An 18,900-nucleotide genomic window follows, 5' to 3' on the forward strand; every position below is an offset into this window, starting at 1 on the left:
TTTATGCGCGTTCTCAGCTGCCGATCGCTGCGATCCCCCCATCATCAGAGTGAAAGGACAGAGGCGGTGCAATCACTGGCCTTAGATGGCAACTTCGCAAATCCTGTTGCGGTCATTTCGCTCAATTTCCACGTGCTACTTATGCTGCGGCTGCGGCTCATTCCTAGCGCTTAGGCCACTGAGTTTGCGCACGACACGTGTTTGTGGCAAGAGGCGCGCCGTGTGCAAACTCACGGTGGGTTTTGAGAACTAAGGTTTCCTTTCCACCCTGAGTGCAGCAGACTTGTTTTCCTCGAAGCGCAAGTATGCATCGATGCAAAGTGAAGGCGGCGGCTGCTTACCTATGCACGTTGGGGCATGGACGGTGAAGTCGCATTCCTTATGGTGTCCTCTACAAACTCTCTCTCCTTCTGGTGTACAGGTCTTGCTTCTATTATCTGTGCAAGCGAGAAAAATTATATCTGCAAAACTGCAAACAATTCAGCAAAAAGCTGGCAGCGCTGATGCTTGACTTTGAGGGTGCTGTGTTAATCATTTACGCTTCGGAGTCTATGCGGAATGGCTGTGCACGTCTAGAGGCGGCAGCTCAAATCCTTTTATCAGCGTCTTGGAAGCCAGACGGCAGCGGTGACGGCGAGTCGACCGCAAACGAGTTATACTCCGTTTCATACATAGCAGGCAACGCTGCGGAGGTTGCTGAAGTAGTACGTCCGCGAAACTCTATTACTCCGCCACGTATGATCCGTTATTCTCAAAACTCCGGTCATTGTTTGCACGAATACAAAGAGCGGTATAAAACGATGTAGTAGCATTGAAAATCAAGGTCGAAGCTGTGAGGCGCTCAGTGTTCGGGCTCTCTGGCCATAATTTTCACGAAGTGTGAACTACTTTTTGGGCGCGCATTGAATAGGAGCGATTTGCCCTACCAACCGCGTATCATACCGCCACGTGTACCATCTCGACGAGCGGTAAGACGAAAATGTGAAGAGAGGTAAAACGAGGTCCAGGAGGTGCCCGTTACGGCACTTAAACGTGCACTGAAGAGGAATCTGAACTCGTCTTTTTGCCGCGGGAACTCGATCAACACGTTCCTAGCATTCTTAGAAACTGCGACTTATTGCCCTGTGTGGCCGATTTCCCTAATTAAATCAAATTAACGCCCGGCTCCCGCCTTTTTTTTTTAATTCTGCCTCGTACGGTGGGCGGAGTCGACCAACGCTGGGAGTGCCTTTCAGCCAGCTCCGTGGAGGCTTTGCTTTCGCTTCATTTTGTTTTTTAGGTTTCCGCGAATGAATAGTTTCATTTGCAGATAATATAATCTCAAAATAAGCCCGCAGAAATAAAAATACGCGCGGACTATTTGCTTCTACGGACTACTACGTATTACTCCGCCGATGGCAGAGCGGCAAGCCGCCACGGGACTGGGTGAAAGGCACTCCCCGCGTTGGTCGACTCCGCCCACCGTACGAGGGAGAATTAAAAAGAAAGACGGGAGCCGGGCGTTAATTCCATTTAATTGGGGAAATCGGCCACACAGGGCAATAAGTCCCAGTTTCTAAGAATGCTCGGAACGTGTAGATTGAGTTCCCGTGGCAAAAAGACGAGTTCAGATTCCTCTTCAGTGCACCTTTAAGATTTGTCGCTACGAAATATGCTTGTGTTCGCTTTGGTTGTATGGCGAACTACTGTTTGCGTGCGGACTTAGCCTGCGCGAACAGGCGCGCTAGCTTTAGCAGCGTTTCCTTCAGTAGTGCACTATGCTTTCGCATTCCTAGCACGTAGGCAGACTTAAGTGCCCCCATTAGTTTTCGCGTCCGAAATTCGTTCTTCCGAGAAACGGGGAGAGGACGCGAAAACCTGCGCGCATACTATGGGCAGAGGGCATTCGTGGGTCTTCCCAGGTGGCGCTTTGCTCTTCTACTACCTACCAGCAGGCCACCTGTAAGAGGCCGTAACACGGACCGCGACGCCGACTACGACGCAGAACGCAGGAGCGGGAACACACTTGAGGCCCATTCTGCCGTTTTCCCGATTGTAGCTCCGGACGATCTCTACTCGCTTCGACCTTTGCTTCCGGGTTCGGAAGGCCATAAGCAAGCGGGAGGTGTCTCCTTTACGTCTCGCTAATCAGTCCTAAATACAAAAGAACACGCAAGATAATTATGCAAAGGAACCGAACTTTAAACAGACACTGCTGCTAATTTGTGACCACAGTCTTTGCCTGTTACTCCGACGCCCGTGCCCCCTCGTTCCCACTTGGACGTTAGGGCAAAGCCAACTGCGCCTGTGACGGTACTGAACTTCCGCCTTGGGGAGCTACCCTAAAACAGCGTTTCGCTGAAAAAAAAAGGTTGATTTGAGTAGTTAGGCCAAATGCGAATTAGGTGCGCTAACAGTACGGTTTTCCATTCGGTTCTGGAGTTCAAATACAGTGTTCCCGGATGGCAGTTGTTCGGATAGCGATAATGGGTTAATGTTCATATATGCGGAATCGGTCGTTCTCTACGTTCATAGGTCCCTGGGAGTCTTCCTATACCATTCCTGGCTCAGTGGTGCAACGATCAGGTTAAGACAGAAACAGGTGCTGCCATATATAATCCCGATTTCAGGCGATTCTATGTACAGGGGTGGTCAAAAAATCCCAGGCCGCTCCGAACAGCCGCGGAGCCGCTGCTCTCCGCTATCGGGGCGCTGTTATCGCACGCGTGTCTCGCCGCGCACGGGTTGCGAGGGTATGCGCTGAGAGGAGGTGATGCTCCCTCTCTCTCTCTCGCTCTCCACGATAAGAAAGTAGTGAAAAAGACGGCGAGGCGCGCGCCTTCACGCTTCGCTTTTCGAAATTTCCGCACTCGGCTGCGGTGGAGCGCGTCGCGGAGCAGACGACCATTTGAGGAAAGTGACGCGAAGGCGAGGAAAGAATCAGCGCGCTTGACTGCGAGCTTAACACTGCCAGTCAAGGCACTGTGTCGACGGTTCGAAAGAGTGAAGCCGTGTTTCGTTCTCTAAGAGAAATGAATCTGTGAAATTAGAGAGACCATTCATGCACTTAGTGGGCGCTAATTTCTACGCGGGCTTCGCCGGTTGCCCAGTTGGAATGTAGTCGTCGCGAAAAGTGGACGCCATACAACGCTTTGACAGGGACACACGGTTGCGCATAATTGCGCTTTCTGTTGCGGGTCGCAGCCGTCGAGAAATTGTTAGGATAATTGGGTGCTCGAGGTTCTCAGTGGAACGAATAGTGTGCGCATATCGAGATGAACAGCGCATTGAGGATGCTCCAAGAGAAGGGCGGCCTTCAGCCACGACCCCTGAAGAAGACCTATGGATTGTGGCCGCTGCTAATCTCGAACCCACATTGACCATCGAAGAAATTCTGCAGGAGCTGGGTCTATGTGCGTCAGTGCCGACCATTCGCCGGAGACTGTATACAGCAGGGCTTCGCAGTCGCTTCGCTTAGGTGAAGGTAAATGCATTATATCGTACGCCAGGAAGTTGAGAAGTTGGAAGAAGCAGACGAAATCCAATTAAATACGGCCGCCAGCAGCGCGCGTCACTCTCCTCAAATGGTCGTCTGCTCCGCGACGCGCTGCACCGCAGCCGAGTGCAGGAATCTCGAAAAGCGAAGCGTGAAGGCGCGCGCCTCACCGTCTTTTTCACTGCTTTGTTATCGTGGAGAGCGAGAGAGAGAGGGAGCATCACCTCCTCTCAGCGCATACCCTCGCAACCCGTGCGCGGCGAGACACGCGTGCGATAACAGCGCCCCGATAGCGGAGAGCAGCGGCTCCGCGGCTGTTCGGAGCGGCCTGGGATTTTTTGACCACCCCTGGACTACCAAAGATTCACAGGCCTAACGTCCCTGGATGACCAATTGTTTCAGGCATAGGAACTGTAACGAAAACCTTTCTCGTTGTGTTTATTCCCTGATCAGCTATATTCCCTCTACATTTACGTCTTATATAAAAGAGAGCAACCATTTTTTACGCGACATTGCTGACCTTCATATCCCTTGCTACTCTCTTCTCGTTACCTTAGATGTGTGTTCGCTGTACGCAAAGATACTCCACGAGGACGGTATTCAATCCGTAAAACAAATCTGTAAGACTTATGCGTTAGCAATCGTGTCGGTGGCGTAACCCTAGCTGCTTTGCTAAAATTAATCCTTGAACTTAACAATTTTGAATTTAATAACGATCATTACGTTCAAATAAGCGGTACGTCGATGGGTACAAAAATTGGCCCTAACTATGCAAATATATTCATGGAGGTATTAGCAAACAACTTCTTGTCCGGTCGCTCATTCAAGCCTGTTTAATACAAACTCTACATAGACGACACATTCCTAATATGCGAGCACGGCGAGCCTGAACTGGTTTCTTTCATAGCTGCTTTTAATGACGTACATAATTCGATGCCATTTTCGCCCGCTTACTCAACTGATCGTATTAGCTTTCTGGACGTGGCAGTGCTCCTGCGTGATGACAAACTAGTTACGGCGCTCTACAAGAAGCCCACTGGCAGACATCAATACCTTCACTTCCATAGTAGCTACAAGAAGCACTGCAAGACAAGTAAGTATTCCCTACGGGCGAACACTCCGCTACAAACGGACCTGCTCTGAGCAACCTGATTTGAACCGTAAATGTATGGCTCTGAAAACGGCATTAATACAGCAAAAGCACCCCGCTTCACTAATCGCGTTTGCACGTGCAGGCCAGCTAGGTCGAAGAGCGCTCTTGGACACATCCCGTCGCCCTAACTTAGTTCAGCAAACCAACTTGATACTAACGCATTCACCTTCTAATCCTAACGTCACCGGCATTCTTCGCAAGCATCATGACATCATCGGGCAAAGCCAACGCCTTAAACTAATATTCCCAGACCCGCCCAGAGTAGTCTATAGACGATCAAAAAATATACGTCACTTAACTACTTCAAAAATTTCACATCATTTCTCGGAAGGCTGCCGCCCGTATAATAAGCCAAGAAACAAAACCTGCGCACATATGACTACCTCAGTAATAGCAAACAGTACCGCTTCTATCACATAAGAATTAAAAAGACTTTTTTGCTGCGACACTTATGTTGGAGTGCTCTGTGTGCAGCAAGCAGTACATAGGACAAACCGAAACTTCTTTCCGTTCACGCTTCAACAACCACAAGGCTAACTGCACCTCTCTGCCCAATCTTCCGCTATCTAAGCATGTCAGCATTCCCGGGCACTCATTCGACAAAATAAGGGTTACCATTGCACAGTCAGGTTTTAGGACACATCATGATAGAGAATCCCGGGGATCATATCTTATTTACAAGTTTGATACTGTTTCTGCTGGTTTAAACGAAAGTCCGGGCGTACTGCCTTGTCTGCCCCGCTAATTTTTGTTTTTCACATGTGTGTTTCCAGATGTCAATTCTCGTTTTTTTTTCTGCATCTTTTATTGTCATTTCTGATTGTATCACGCAATCAAGGGTGTTCTGTGTCTTCCTCTTAGTATTAATAAGATCTTGATAGTTACTGGCTTAAAAGCCTCCTACCAACAACGGAATTGTTCACTCGACGAAAGCCGCACCCCGGCCGAAACGTTAGAAATAAAGTGCTGTTCGCCGAAATATATATATATATATATATAGGCCACAAAACCGGCTTCAGAAAAACAGATACACACACAACGGCTAAATGCGGGAAATGGAATGGCCACTGTAAGTGCTAGCACAAAAAAAAATTGTCTAAAGGAGCGCTTGCATTACAGATCGCCTCTAAACCTAACTGTTCATAATCTCTACTCTTCTGAGGCCATCGCAAGAAACTGGAAGAAGGCAGGGGCAGTTTAGTGTGAAACGATGTCGCTTACCAATGCAGAGAGCTACCCCGGCAGAAAAGTCGCACTCCATTCCCATAGACTTGCAGTTGGCTTCCTCCGCTTCGTTACACTTTGTTCGCTTATTATCTGCAAGGCGAGAAGCAGGGCCGCACAACGAGAGATGAGCTTGGTCGGAGGTAGCTTGAGAAAGTACAGAGTGGAAAGCTCTATACTTCGCTCGACCTTCCGCGGCGGGATGCTCGTCCTACGCTGGCTTCGGGGGTGCGGCTGATATTGGCCGCGCTTGTAAGCACGATGTCAGTGCGAGTTGAGAGACTCTAGGCGGATGAAATTAATCCGCAACCATCGACTACGGCGTCTCCTTGTGGTCATGCGCACGTTTAGAACGTTGTGCCCCACCTTACCATGTCATGTGATTTTAAGGCGAAAGCCTTTAATGCCTCATACTGTCGTTAGCAGACGCGTCGGCAGCCGTGTCGACAGATTTGTCCGCCTTTCGGCGTCACTGCTTAAAAAGAAACTGCGCCGAGGGTGGGAATAGAACTGGGGCCTTTGGCATTTGAAGAGGAGACGCTACAACTCCGCCACGAAGGCTCAAGGTTCGAGCACGAATAAAGGCGCATCTAGTGAATGCATGGGTTTCATAGATAAAATAAAAGGAATAAAGTGAAGAAAAGGAAAAATAAAAAAATAAGAAAATAAACAAAAATAAAAACAAAATAGAAATAAGACATGAAAATAAAAATAAACAATAAAAACGGAGAAAAAAAAACAAAATATGAAAAATAAAAAGGCAAATGAAAACAAACAGCGCGCCAGGAAACGCTTTCGCCTTGCAGCACTTTACAGAGCCAAAGTGCCCCCTGAATTTTTGTTCCTTTGCCGCGCGTTGTTATAGCGCTACATTTCAAGAGAGGCGGGCGTAAATAATCGCTGAGCTAATTAAGAGCTCTCAACTTCTCTAGAATGCGCGTTGGGGGTGAGTGAGCTAGAAAGGTTCTAATAATTTTTGGCTCTTATTGGCGACAAGCAACGCTTCTTATTGACAGGATGCAAGAGAGGAAAACACGTCGCTGGTATTAAGCGCTAACTGCGACAAACGAACCACGCAATACTGGATGAACGCAGCGTGAGGAGCATTTGGGCGCGATGTTAAAGGCTTCTCAAAGTCCGCAGTAGATCTAGACTGAACCAACGGGCGCCGCGATGTAAGAAGCGGCACGAGTTGACCACATGTGACAGCGTGGTGGCTCAAACAAGACGCTGCTTTAATGACCGCTGGAGAGACGGGATGCTGCAGTACGCAGACTGAGCACGTTTCTGAATGCAAATGCACTCCATAACATTGGCAGATGCAACCATCAGCCTGAACAAGCGCGAGCTATATGGTGCCTTAGTCGTCGATGAGAAAGGCGTTGACGTTGGCGGTTGACGTTGGCAATAAAACGAGATTCGATATACAGGGTGTTCCGTATTTATCTGTCCGGGTTGTAAATTTAGCTGTCCGGGTTGTAAATTCTCCTGCGCAAACTAATGGTCTATTTCTTCTCAAGCACAGACCACAGAGTAGCTTGTGACAGTCTGCATTTTTCGATAAAGAATTCAACATCGGAACTTGCCTGGACAGCCCGGAAACGATGAAAAACTGTAGTTGTCTGCGCGCAGAAAATTTTTTTCACCGAGGTGACTGTGATAGCCGAATGGAGAGGTCACGCCATCTGGCGCACAGCGAGACAATATCCCTGCTCGGAGCTGGGGTACATCTCGAACACCCCAGATGGCGCAGCCTGTCAAATCTGCTCCTCCGCTCGCCTAGACGAAAATTCTCTGCGCAGACGACTGCAGTTTTTCGCCGATTCCAGACAATTCAGGCAAGTTCGGAAGTTTAAATTATTTACCGAAAAACGCAGACTATCATAAGCTAACCTAAGGTCAGTGCTTGAACCCAAAAGAGGCAAGTAGTTCGCGCAGGATAATTGTTTACAACCCAGACAGATAAATACGGAACACCCTGTATGATGACCCAATGGCAAAAGACCGCTTGTTTGCTTTTATAGTTGTGTGATTTATCGTTCTTCAAGTATTTTTTGCGAGCGCTACGGTAAACCTTCAGTGCTCTGTCTGTGTTTCTTCTCGTGAGATCTAATCACGTACCAACTGGCCCGGCTCCTTCCCTCGAAAGTTTAAGATTCAGCACATTTTGCTCATGTTGTCTTCCCAGAAGACAGAACATTGCTTCCTTACCCGTGCACAAGGCAGCTCCTGCACTGTAGTCGCAGTCTTTTCCCTTCGAATGACATGCTTTCGTCTCTTCTGGATCACAACGGTCGCGCTCTTTATCTGCAAAAAAAAAGGATGGCCTAATCGGCATCGCCTGATTACACGCTCACAGGATATTTTTAAATGAACAAGAATGTCGTGTATTACATACGCATTTCATACCATATTATTTTTGAATAGTTTAGCACATTTTCGCACACTTTTTGAGCTAATACGCGGCGAGAAGTTACGCGGAAGTTTGCGTACCAACACAAGCAGCGGCCCCGGCGGTGAAGTCACACTGCTTTCCCGTTTCATTACATGCTGCTTTCTCGGCTTCGTTGCAAGTTGTGCGGTTGTTATCTGCAAGAGTAAAAGCGGTGCCTTTATTTAGACTACTCGGCTTTCAGATCGACCAAGAAAGTGGCTGTAACGGAAAGTGCCACTTCCGGACATTGCGCTCTTTCGAGTACTGATTTCTTTAAGAAAGAGGCGGACGACTTCGACAGAGAAGACTCCTGGGAGTAGAATCAAGGAGAAAACGTCTCTGAAGATGCCCCCAAACCGCAGGAAAAAGGACTAGAGTAAAATAAAGTTTTTCCTTTCCTTCCTTTCCTTTAAGAAAGAAACATGCTGGCAAAGGTCGTGTCTCACCGAAGCAAATAGGTGCTCCTTGTGACGAGTCGCATTTCAAACCCTGCGCTTTACAGGCATCAGTCTTTTCTTTGCTACATTTGTCTTCCTTTTTTTCTGTGGGGGAAAATAAATGCAGTAATTACAAGTGGTGCAGACCGAGGAAGTAACGGTTTTCGAGGTCGCGTCCGAAATTCAAATTCTTGCAGTAGTAATTTGTTCATGAAAATTTCTATCACGAAAGAAGAGGCGCTATATTTAGTGCTTTCATGCTGCGTCCTTGAGGAGCGTTAAGAAGTTCTTTTTTTGCAACACTGAGTGCAAATTTTCACAATGGGCATTCCACATAAAACGCGATTGGCTGGAGTTGTTTCTCAACGGCCGATTTTAGATTCAGGGGATAACACGAGCGTTAGTGTGTGCTCCGTAATATTACTGTTGCGAGGCAGCGATTCCCAGTCTAGATTTTTCTTGAGAAGTACCTGGCAAATTTGGAGCAATTCGTATTGTTTACGAGTGAGGGAACATACCAGATTGTTCATATTTTATTATTTTCCTGTTTAATAAGGAACTACTGCTCACGAAATATGCGGCGGGCTGCTCATACGGAGCATTTTTTTTGTGTGTACAAACGTGTTCTGGTGGAGGTGCCATCGTTACAATACAGCTTTTGTGATTACACACATCGTTTTTCGCACGCACTGAACAGACAGTTCAGCTTTCATATCCTTGCAGTATTACTTCATGGGGACGGGGGGAAGTAGGTATCATACTACGGTAGGAGACGCAGTAAAATATCACAAGAAAACTTGCTGGAATCGAATGTTTAGTCCAAAACAAGCATTTACGGATAATTTTCGAGACTTTATGGTTGTGTTAACATTGTTCTCGTAATACTGCTTTTCTTCCAGGCGAACGATAAGCTAGCCCAACATTTCACTCCAATTTTGTGGAGTCTACTGGTTTAATCTTGTTAGACGTTTTTTATTCTTATTTAAAACATCTCAGTTTATCTTAAAAACTCCTGTTGATATCCGCAGGATTGATAGTTTCGCGAGTTACACCGTCATCATCATCATCAGCCTGACTACATCCACTGCAGGGCAAAGGCCTCTACCATGTCTCTCCAATTAGCCCTGTCCTTTGGCAGTTGCGGCCACTGTATCCCCGCAGACTTCTTAATCTCATCCGCCCACCTAACTTTCTGCCGTCCCCTGCTACGTTTGCCTTGTCTTGGAATCCACTCCATTACCCTTAAGGACCAGCGGTTATCTTGCCTTCGCATTACATGCCATGCCCAAGCCCATTTCTTCCTCTTGATTTCAACTAGGATATCATTAACCCGCGTTTGTTCCCTCAGCCACTCCGCCTTCTTCCGATCTCTTAAAGTTACGCCTATCATTTTTCTTTCCATAGCTCGCTGCGTTGTCCTTAACTTAAGCTGAACCCTCTTTGTTAGCCCTCAGTGTTAGAGTTACACCAAGATACAGTAATCAAATGAAAAGCTGCTGACGTCAGACAGCACGGGGCATCTCTGGCGCGTGAAAGCTGACGGTACTCCGGCGCTGCAGTCTATCAAGCGTTGTACAAGAAACGAATACCACATTAGGTGCAGTAACACTTCGAAGCCGTTGCACTAGTCGGCGCATTTCAAGAAACATTTGGGAGGCATGTTTCTCACCAGTACACTCGGCGACCCCGCCGATAATCTCGCACTTTTTTCCCTTCGCCTTGCACTTCTCTTCCTCTTCGTCATAGCAGGTACTGCGAATTGTATCTGTGCGAAGAGAACAGGCCCGAGGAATGTTATTGCTTTAAAAAAATGTTCTGATGGCGCCTGGCAGCGGCTTCCATCTATGTATACACGCTTCACAAAATAGCACACCGACACAAATGGCTGCTACAAAGGTATTCGCTTGTGCGCCGCTGCTGTGCCAATTCCGCTGCTCCGGATCCGCGAGGGCCAAACGCCTGTGTCGGCAGAATTCGCCGGCCAGTGCTATACAACCAATTGTGACGTCACTGTCACGTGTTGGCGTGACACAAGCGCGCCCTGTGGCGGCCACCCAAACTCTTCCTGCGCCACAGCAGCAGCGCGTAATATCTGCCGTTCCGCTACGCGCTTCCAGCCAAAATCCAGAACGTTGTACTAACAATGCTCCCCAGCAAACTGCATTCCTTGAAACACCCCCAACAGCCTTCACTATGTGCCATCCCTTGCAAAAAAAGTTTTAGACAGTCTATAGAGTGTCTATAGACATCTGGCTGTAAAGTCTATAGACTGTCTATGGACAAAAGTCTGTAGGCAATACAAATGCCATAGATAGTCCATAGATAATCTATAGATTTATGGCCATACACTTTTAGTGGAATTTTGTCTATAGACAGTTTATAGACTATGAATAGACAAAAAGCAATATCTATAGGAAGTCTATAGACTGTCTATAGACTGTCTATAGGCAATTTTTATGAGGGATGGAACATCTCCCATCTGTCACAATTGGCTCTGACAGGCGTCACAGTCAGTCAACGTTGCTCGTGAACGGACCCTTTCTGCTTTTTTTTTTGCAACGAAAGCTGTTATACGAATGGCACAGCTAAGGGCTGATTTGCATACAAATACAGAAATTTCGGTAAATGGTAATATCACTCAATTAATTAACGGTAGCAAAGTTTGAGAACGCCTGCTCTAAGCAGTCGGCACGCATATTGTCTGCTTTCGGGGGTATTTATGTGCAGTGTAGCCAAACCTTGTCAATGTTCACCAGCGCCATCCTCTTCCATAGCGGCGGACGTAGTACGTCCTGTAGTACGTCCTACGTGGCACTCCCAGTAATACAGGACGTACTAGGTCCGCCGCTATGGAAGAGGATGGCGCTGGTGAACACTCTCAAGGTTGGCTTACACTACACATAAATACCGGCTTAAGTAGAAAATCGGGCAACCGACGCCGTAGCTTAGTTTGAGAGCACCGAACGCGAAATTCGGAGGTCGTGGGTTCGGATCCTACCGTCGGTATGCGGTTGTTTTTTCTTCTGCTTTTATCAACCTCCCATTAAAGAAAACCACAAATGGAAAAAAAGACATCCCATATGCTCCTTGGTTTCGGCGATTGTTGCCTTCCATCATGTTAGTCATAACGAGCAGCCCTTTCCCTTCCGCTTTTCGGGTGCATATTTGCTGCTAAGCTCATTAAAGCTAGGATCTGTTGATTATCATACGTAATTATCCGCAATAGCTATCTCACTTTACGGCAATACAAAACCTTCACGAATTTCGAGAGACATTTCTTACCGGCACATAAAGGGGCTCCACCAATAAATTCGCATTCCTTCCCCAGTTCCTTGCACCGTTTTCGTTCCTCTTTGCGGCATTTGTCTCTCTTGTTGTCTATATGAGGAAAGGACTAAATTTAATCACAAGTTCGATGTGCAGCCTTCCCTCTCAAGAACAAGTACTGCCGAAGATGCTGGCGTTACTAAGAGAGAGAAAGATATTCTCCACTCGTGGGACGAAGGGATGAAAGCTGCAACGGTCGCTCACCAGAGCAGGTTGGAGCTCCTGCGGTGAAGTCACATTCCGTTTCCAACGCCTCGCAGATACCCCTCTCTTCATCATTGCACTCTTTGCGCACATCATCTGTTCGAAAGTTCAAGGCACAAAGCATAAGGAGATAACGACGTGTTGTATAGCTCTCGCTACACCAGGGTAGCTGGTTTGATAGGTCATGAGCATTCATGTAAGAACCTGAGTGGCTAACTACTATCATTTTGGGTGGAAAAAAACAGCGCGAAAAGGACGGAAGACAAAGATGAAGGAAACCACACGGACGAGCTCTGACTCACAACTATTTTTTATTCAGAAAAAAAAACAGACATTTATAGTAAAAAAGTCACATGACCTGACGTCACTCGCGCACATGCCCAGAATACAACAGTTTAAGAACTGTATACATGAGTCAAGATTAAAACCTTACAACGCGATTTCAGAACACTGTGATTAACCGAAAAAACACGAGACAGCCAGAAACAAAAAAACAAAGGCACTAAAAAACAAAACACAAATCACGTGTTGTCAAGAAAAGCGACCTCTTTATCGACCATCAACAAGGGAGGCTGACTGATGCATTCATCCCGTCTTTTCCGAATATGATATGCCTCAATGAGCTCCCTTGTCTTCTTATCTCTATGGCGGAATAAAATACGTGTGTGCGCGACTAAAGGTCTGCATACTTTCTTATTTTCATTCTTGCAAGCTTTGCAGTGCTCTTTTAGATGCGAATAGTTTGAATCGGCTGGTGAACGAAGATGCTCCCTAAGTCGAATATTTATACATCGGCCGGTCTGTCCTATATATACTTTTTTACATGAAAGAGGAAATTCATATACAACTGAACATGCGCACTCTACACACCTTGACCTATGGGAAACCAAACAACGAAATGGGCTAATTCTTGATATATTGTCATGGCGGTTCCCTATAATACGACAAAGCCCCCCCCCCCAACTTGTGTGGCGCAGAAAACACCGCATTCACGTCAAATCTGCCCGCCACCTTTTTTAGATTATGAGCCGTTCGGTGCACATACGGATAACAGCAAATTTTTTTCCGGTTCTCCAAAATGAACGTATACCAACTCGCCCAACTTTCCATTCTAACTACTATCAGATGCAATGTCGCCTAATGAAATTGGTGGTGTGACATTTTTATTAGAACATCCTTCTATTAGGCGTTCAGTACGTCCTGGGCCAAGGCGACGAGGGCACGTTGCAGTCTCAGATCCAGGGAGGCGAGCCAGATGGGCCACGGTGGGGGTGGGGGGAAAGGATAGGCGGGGGACTGGAAGGCTGCGTGGCACTGTGTAAGGCAGTGTTCTATGTCTGCATATGTGTGTGGACAGTTTGGGCACTGAGGTGTGAAAGTGTGCCGGTACAGATAAAGTTTGGCTGGTGTATGTAGGAGATTAAACTGTATTCGGCGAAGAATGCGAGCTGAGGTATGAAAGACTAAGGAGAAATTGCCACAGGAAGTGCGAAAGAACACGAGTATGAGGGAGAACCACCAAAACGAAGGATATGGAGGTGTTCGCTCTAATGAGGTGGATAGATTAATAACATCCTCCTGATTGACGCATGTTCAGGATACCAATATATCAGGATGTGGATGTAAGGGTTAAATATTCCCTTCATCTAAATCCACTTCTCCTCGGAGAATACTCCATAACACGTTTGATAAGCTTTGTTCTTAATCGCTGTGATTAAGTCGTTCGACAGAGGATGCTCCCAAGCAAATTTGATTCGTACAGCAAAATTCGTTACGTGGCGTTGATGTCGAATTGCTGTCCGTGAGCAACACGAATTTTTTTCGCAGCATATATTTTGAAACCTAGTGAATCTTTACATTCTCGCGTTGTGCAAGTGCTAAGGAGAACGGTAGCTGTAACTAATTCCTTTAAAGAATAAGACAGTAAAAGCAGAATGATTGCGCGTAACCACTAGCGATAATGATTCAGCAATCTCTATTCACAAAAGGAAAAAGCAAGAAAAAACGGGACAGTAAAAGATAACCTAGTCCAAGTCAACGCCACAAGACGATGCCCTGCTATTAGCCTACTCTCGCAAACAGTTGTGTTCCAGTGTCGAAGAGAGGTTCCAGACTCGCAAATGCGCCGATGTGCCCTTCATGGTCACATGATACCGGAAGCAGGCGGCTGAGGCATTACCCGGAAACGCTTAGTTGGACAGCACTCATCACCATCATCATCATCAGCCTGACTACACCCACTGCAGGGCAAAGGCCTCTCCCATGTCTCACCAATTAACCCTGTCCTTTGTCAGTTGCCGCCACTGTATCCCCGCAAACTTCTTAATCTCATCCGCCCACCTAACTTTCTGCCGTCCCCTGCTACGTTTGCTTTCTCTTGGAATCCACTCTGTTACCCTTAAGGACCAGCGGTTATCCTGCCTTCGCATTACATGCCCTGCCCAAGCCCATTTCTTCCTCTTGATTTCAACTAAGATGTCATTAACCCGCGTTTGTTCCCTCACCCACTCCGCCCTCTTCCGATCTCTTAACGTTACACCTATCATTTTCCTTTCCATAGCTCGCTGCGGTGTTGCGGACAGCAGTGCTCCGGCCTTATTTCTGATGCGCGTCTATTAGTTTCGAGTGAAGAAATGTGATTAATAAGTATTGTACGTTCTCTTTGGGGAACAAGTCATGGATTTCAAGGGGTCTGTCGGTGTCGCACAGTGTTCATCAAGACCCCTTTCGTTTTGCGCTCTGCTGGAAGCGCGTTCCATTTCAGACACGAAGCGTTGCTCCTGCATGGAGTGCCAGTTTGAAAGTCCGTAGTTCCTCACCTTTGCAAACAGCCGCCCCGGCGCTGAGATCGCATTTCTTTCCTGCCGACTTGCATTCTCTTTCCTCCATGTCGTTGCAGCCCTTGGGCTTTGGACCTGTTCCAAAAAGTAGATAATATATTAAAGTCATAACTGATTCCAGGCATGCTTGTTCGAAATAAACAGTAATTCTTAACTGCCCCGTCGTGGTGGCTCAGTGGTTACAGCGCTCGGCTGCTGGCCCGAAAGACGTGGGTTCGATCCCGGCCGCGGTGGCCGAATTTAGATGGAGGCGAAATTGTAGAGGCCCGTGTACCGTGCGATGTCAGTGCACGTTAAAGAACCCCAGGTGGTCGAAATTTCCGGAGTCCGTCACTACGGCGTCCCTGAGAGCCTCGGTCACTTTGGGACGTTAAACCCCCATAAACCATAAACCTGTAATTCTTAACTTTATCTGAAGAACTGCACAAGAAAAATTACTGTAGATAGTACAGGCGTTGCGCGTGCTTCACCTCTTCAGTGAGAGCTTAGAAATGAAAAGAGCAAGTTAATAGAACAGAAACAAGACATGGTCGTCGTCATACTCGGCCACCCCTGTTGATGCAGTGGAGACAGAAGGAATCTCAGTTACTGCCAATGATTCCTGCTACGTGTCTGTCATTCAGAGAGAGAAAGAGAGGAGCAAAACAGCAGCAGCCCAAGCTATCAGCAGTGAATCCTAAAGCGATCGAGATAACCGAAAAACAATTCTTCGGTGAAATGTTTTCCGGAATGGCGTGCGGGGTATTTTTTCGCAGGGCCGATTACTGCATTCCATGTCGATGTCTTGTTTCTAACGAATCGTTACAGACGTCCCGAAGTAAGCAGCAGTATACTCGCTCTGCTTCTGCTGGTAATTGAGATCTACTAAAGATTATTACGGAATTATTGCCGTAACTATCATTGCGTTTCTTAACACCAATTTGAAGTCGTCTTTTTCTTCCGTGCTTTTGCATTAAGCGTGTTCTCCGCCAGTAACACCAGCACTGCAACAAACGTACAGCCACGAGAATTGAGTCATGGTTCGGTGGGCGTTAGAAGTTAGAAGTTATTCCGGTTACTTACATGAGGCTTTGCTTTGTAACCGCTGTTATAGCGCAAGCATGTAAAGCTGCACTCAGTAGTTAACTAACTTGGTAGACGGTCCACTTCCGGCCTTCAACTCGAGAAACGGTGAATGAAACGAGGCTAAGAACGCGATTGTTGAATGAAAGAAATCTGACACCGCCATTTGATTCTTAGCGGAAAGCAATGAAAACACTGACTGATAGTTGTAACAGCCTACGTGTGCAAAGGTTTCGTGACACACTGCTCTCACGCACGTATGTCGGAGTGCAGAAGCTCACAATACATTTTTGTTTTTGCTTGTGTCCTTGGTAAATCGTCCCTACGCCACAGGTGGATTCGCCACTCAGGCAAGGAATCAAAGGCTGACATTACTGCGAGACATTACCTTACCGAGGCGCACCAATGACAGCTCGTTCTATACGCTTTCGATTTCTGCACCGGCAGCAACTTTAATCACAGCTTCTTTTATGTGTTCATCATAGCCGCCTAAACTTTATTAGTGGCTGGATCTGAGAACAGAAAAATATTTTTGTTGATTTTTACATCTTGCTTCACTTAACCTTCTTACCGGTGCAAAGAGGAGCACGGGAGCTAAAGTCGCAGTCACGTCCTAATTGTGCGCATGCTTTTTTCTCTTCTTCATTGCAGCTCGTTCGATTCGGATCTGTCGGGAGGATTGCAAAAGAATTAGCGACTGAAAACGATTAACGCCTGCCAAAAATGTTCTATAAGCATATTCAACGACAGTATAACTAAGATTGGACAACGTGTTCTGCATTTTTATTAGCTCTCCTTTGACTAATTTGTGCTCACTGTTGACGCGCTGTACATCAAATAGAGCGAAAGTGCTTACCGATGCACAGTGCGCTCCCGGCGGTGAAGTCGCATTCTTGTCCGTGTGCTTTGCATATCTCCTTCTCTTTTTGATTGCAGTCCTTGCGGTCGTGGTCTACCAGCAGAAAAGTATCAACGTTACTGCAGAGCAGAGATCTCAAACACGCGGCCCGCAGAGCTATGGCCTGCAGAGCTACAGCCTGCGGCTAGCCGGCCCTTCAAGTTTCATCTTCTATTCTGAAAGCTTGAGCCAGCTTCACGAGTCAGCGTCACCACGAGAATTGCCCAACTAAAATCGGCCGAAAAGTTGAGGCCGCAGACAGTAGTGTTCCTTTGCGGAGAGGAGAGGAGGCTGGGATTCCTTAAGCTTCAAACGGACGTCAGCTGCCTTCAAGAGTGTACAAGCAGGAAGATGCCGAACAACCATCTCTCTTAAACCCCCTCGCGAGCGAGATGAGATGTTGCTTGAACGTAAAGCTTCAGCGGAAACAAAAACTCAAAGCGACAATGAACAAGAAAATTCATGCATTTCGGGCCAAATTAAAATTTTGGCAGTGCCAGATAAAAGTGCATAAGCAGGACCACTTTCAAATCTGAAGTCGCTATAGAAAACAATGCCCAAGAGTCTTTAGGTGTTTTCGCAGATTTGCTACGCAATCAATCTTGACCAAGAATTCAAAACTGGGTTTCAAGACATCCGCAGCTTCTCCAAACAGTTCAAAATTTTCTCAGTGCCCTTCGTGGTGTGAGTCGACGATGTTGAGCAAGACTTACAAATGGAGTTTTTTGAGCTTCAAGCAAGCACCGCATTACAACAGAAGTTTGATGATGTACTTGTCCCGAAGTTTTACACTTTTTTAGATAAGACAATTTTTCCAACCCTGCTGCATCAGGCGACAAGAACCATTGCCACATCCGGGAACACATAATTGTGCGAGCACCTCTTCTCTTTACTGCAAGTGAACAAATATGGACAGACGACCACCTCAGAGCCACCATGACCATGCGAATTAATCGTCTCTGTGCAAAACCTAACGCCAGATATTGCATCCCTCGTCGCTGCTAGGCGTTGTAAAACCCTTAACCAAGCAGCATGCTTAGAAATGAAGGGTAATTCTTGCGAATAAAAAGTAAAGCCTCTTTTCGACAGGGGCAATTATCTTCATAGTTTCTTTGATATAACACGCTGCAAGATCGACGCTCTTCACCTCACCCCCCCCCCCCTCCCACCTCCCCAAGAAAAAAAAAAACGCCATTGTTAGTGACTCCATCCCTTCTTTTTTATTTTCCGGTTTCTGGCCCCCGGGAACGAATTTTTCTCAGTGAGGCCTGCATAGCAATATACCATTTCAGACCCCTCCCATAGACCGACCGTGATTACTGAAACCAAGATATTGCAATCAACCCGTGTTACCGTGTTAGGGGACAAGCTAGAGTTAGTGATGTACTGCTGGAAACCAAACAGAGGGTTTGAACATCGGTATGACGCGTATTACGAAGGAAAAAAGAACGGACGCTCTTTAAGGGCAACAGTGGAAATTCCTAATAGATATGAGCGCCACTGTACGTGCTAGACAGTTAGGCGAGGAGATAGGGTTCAGAATTTTACTGCCACAGGTTAGACGTGGCTGATTGAAGCTGACTGTACATCAATGAACCATGATGAATATTGCGATTTTATTACAACGATGCTAGGGCAGCTGTGCCAACGAGCGCCATTAATAACTTGTCTGGACGTGGAAGGGTGACAGACCCAATCTCTCAAACAATTGTTCCCAAAAAAGCTGAGCACCGGGTCAGGAGAAAACTTGTACTCCACAGTAAGCTAGAGGTGACCCCGTGGGTCTGGGGTTCAGACTCCGCACTTGCCACATATGAGCCGCACGGAGATCGATGTAAGAGCCGTT

At 46.9% G+C, this 18,900-nt stretch overlaps 1 protein-coding gene across 1 annotated transcript in view; it reads right to left on the minus strand.

Annotated features, from left to right (window-relative positions):
* LOC149348090 (uncharacterized) overlaps nucleotides 1–18,900 on the minus strand; it is a 292,673-nt gene that overhangs the window by 185,902 nt on the left and 87,871 nt on the right. Inside the window, exons 25-34 of the mRNA XM_089541683.1 lie at nucleotides 17,013–17,108; nucleotides 16,728–16,823; nucleotides 15,074–15,169; nucleotides 12,255–12,350; nucleotides 12,006–12,101; nucleotides 10,393–10,488; nucleotides 8,733–8,828; nucleotides 8,346–8,441; nucleotides 8,064–8,159; nucleotides 5,850–5,945 (exon numbers count right to left, since the gene is read on the minus strand). Coding sequence (XP_089397809.1) covers nucleotides 5,850–5,945; nucleotides 8,064–8,159; nucleotides 8,346–8,441; nucleotides 8,733–8,828; nucleotides 10,393–10,488; nucleotides 12,006–12,101; nucleotides 12,255–12,350; nucleotides 15,074–15,169; nucleotides 16,728–16,823; nucleotides 17,013–17,108 — 960 coding nt within the window. The remainder of the gene's footprint in view (nucleotides 1–5,849; nucleotides 5,946–8,063; nucleotides 8,160–8,345; nucleotides 8,442–8,732; nucleotides 8,829–10,392; nucleotides 10,489–12,005; nucleotides 12,102–12,254; nucleotides 12,351–15,073; nucleotides 15,170–16,727; nucleotides 16,824–17,012; nucleotides 17,109–18,900) is intronic.

Source organism: Amblyomma mixtum, chromosome 4 (genome assembly GCF_055824585.1).
Source record: "Amblyomma mixtum isolate Tamu chromosome 4, ASM5582458v1, whole genome shotgun sequence".
In the NCBI taxonomy this organism is placed as follows: domain Eukaryota; kingdom Metazoa; phylum Arthropoda; class Arachnida; order Ixodida; family Ixodidae; genus Amblyomma; species Amblyomma mixtum.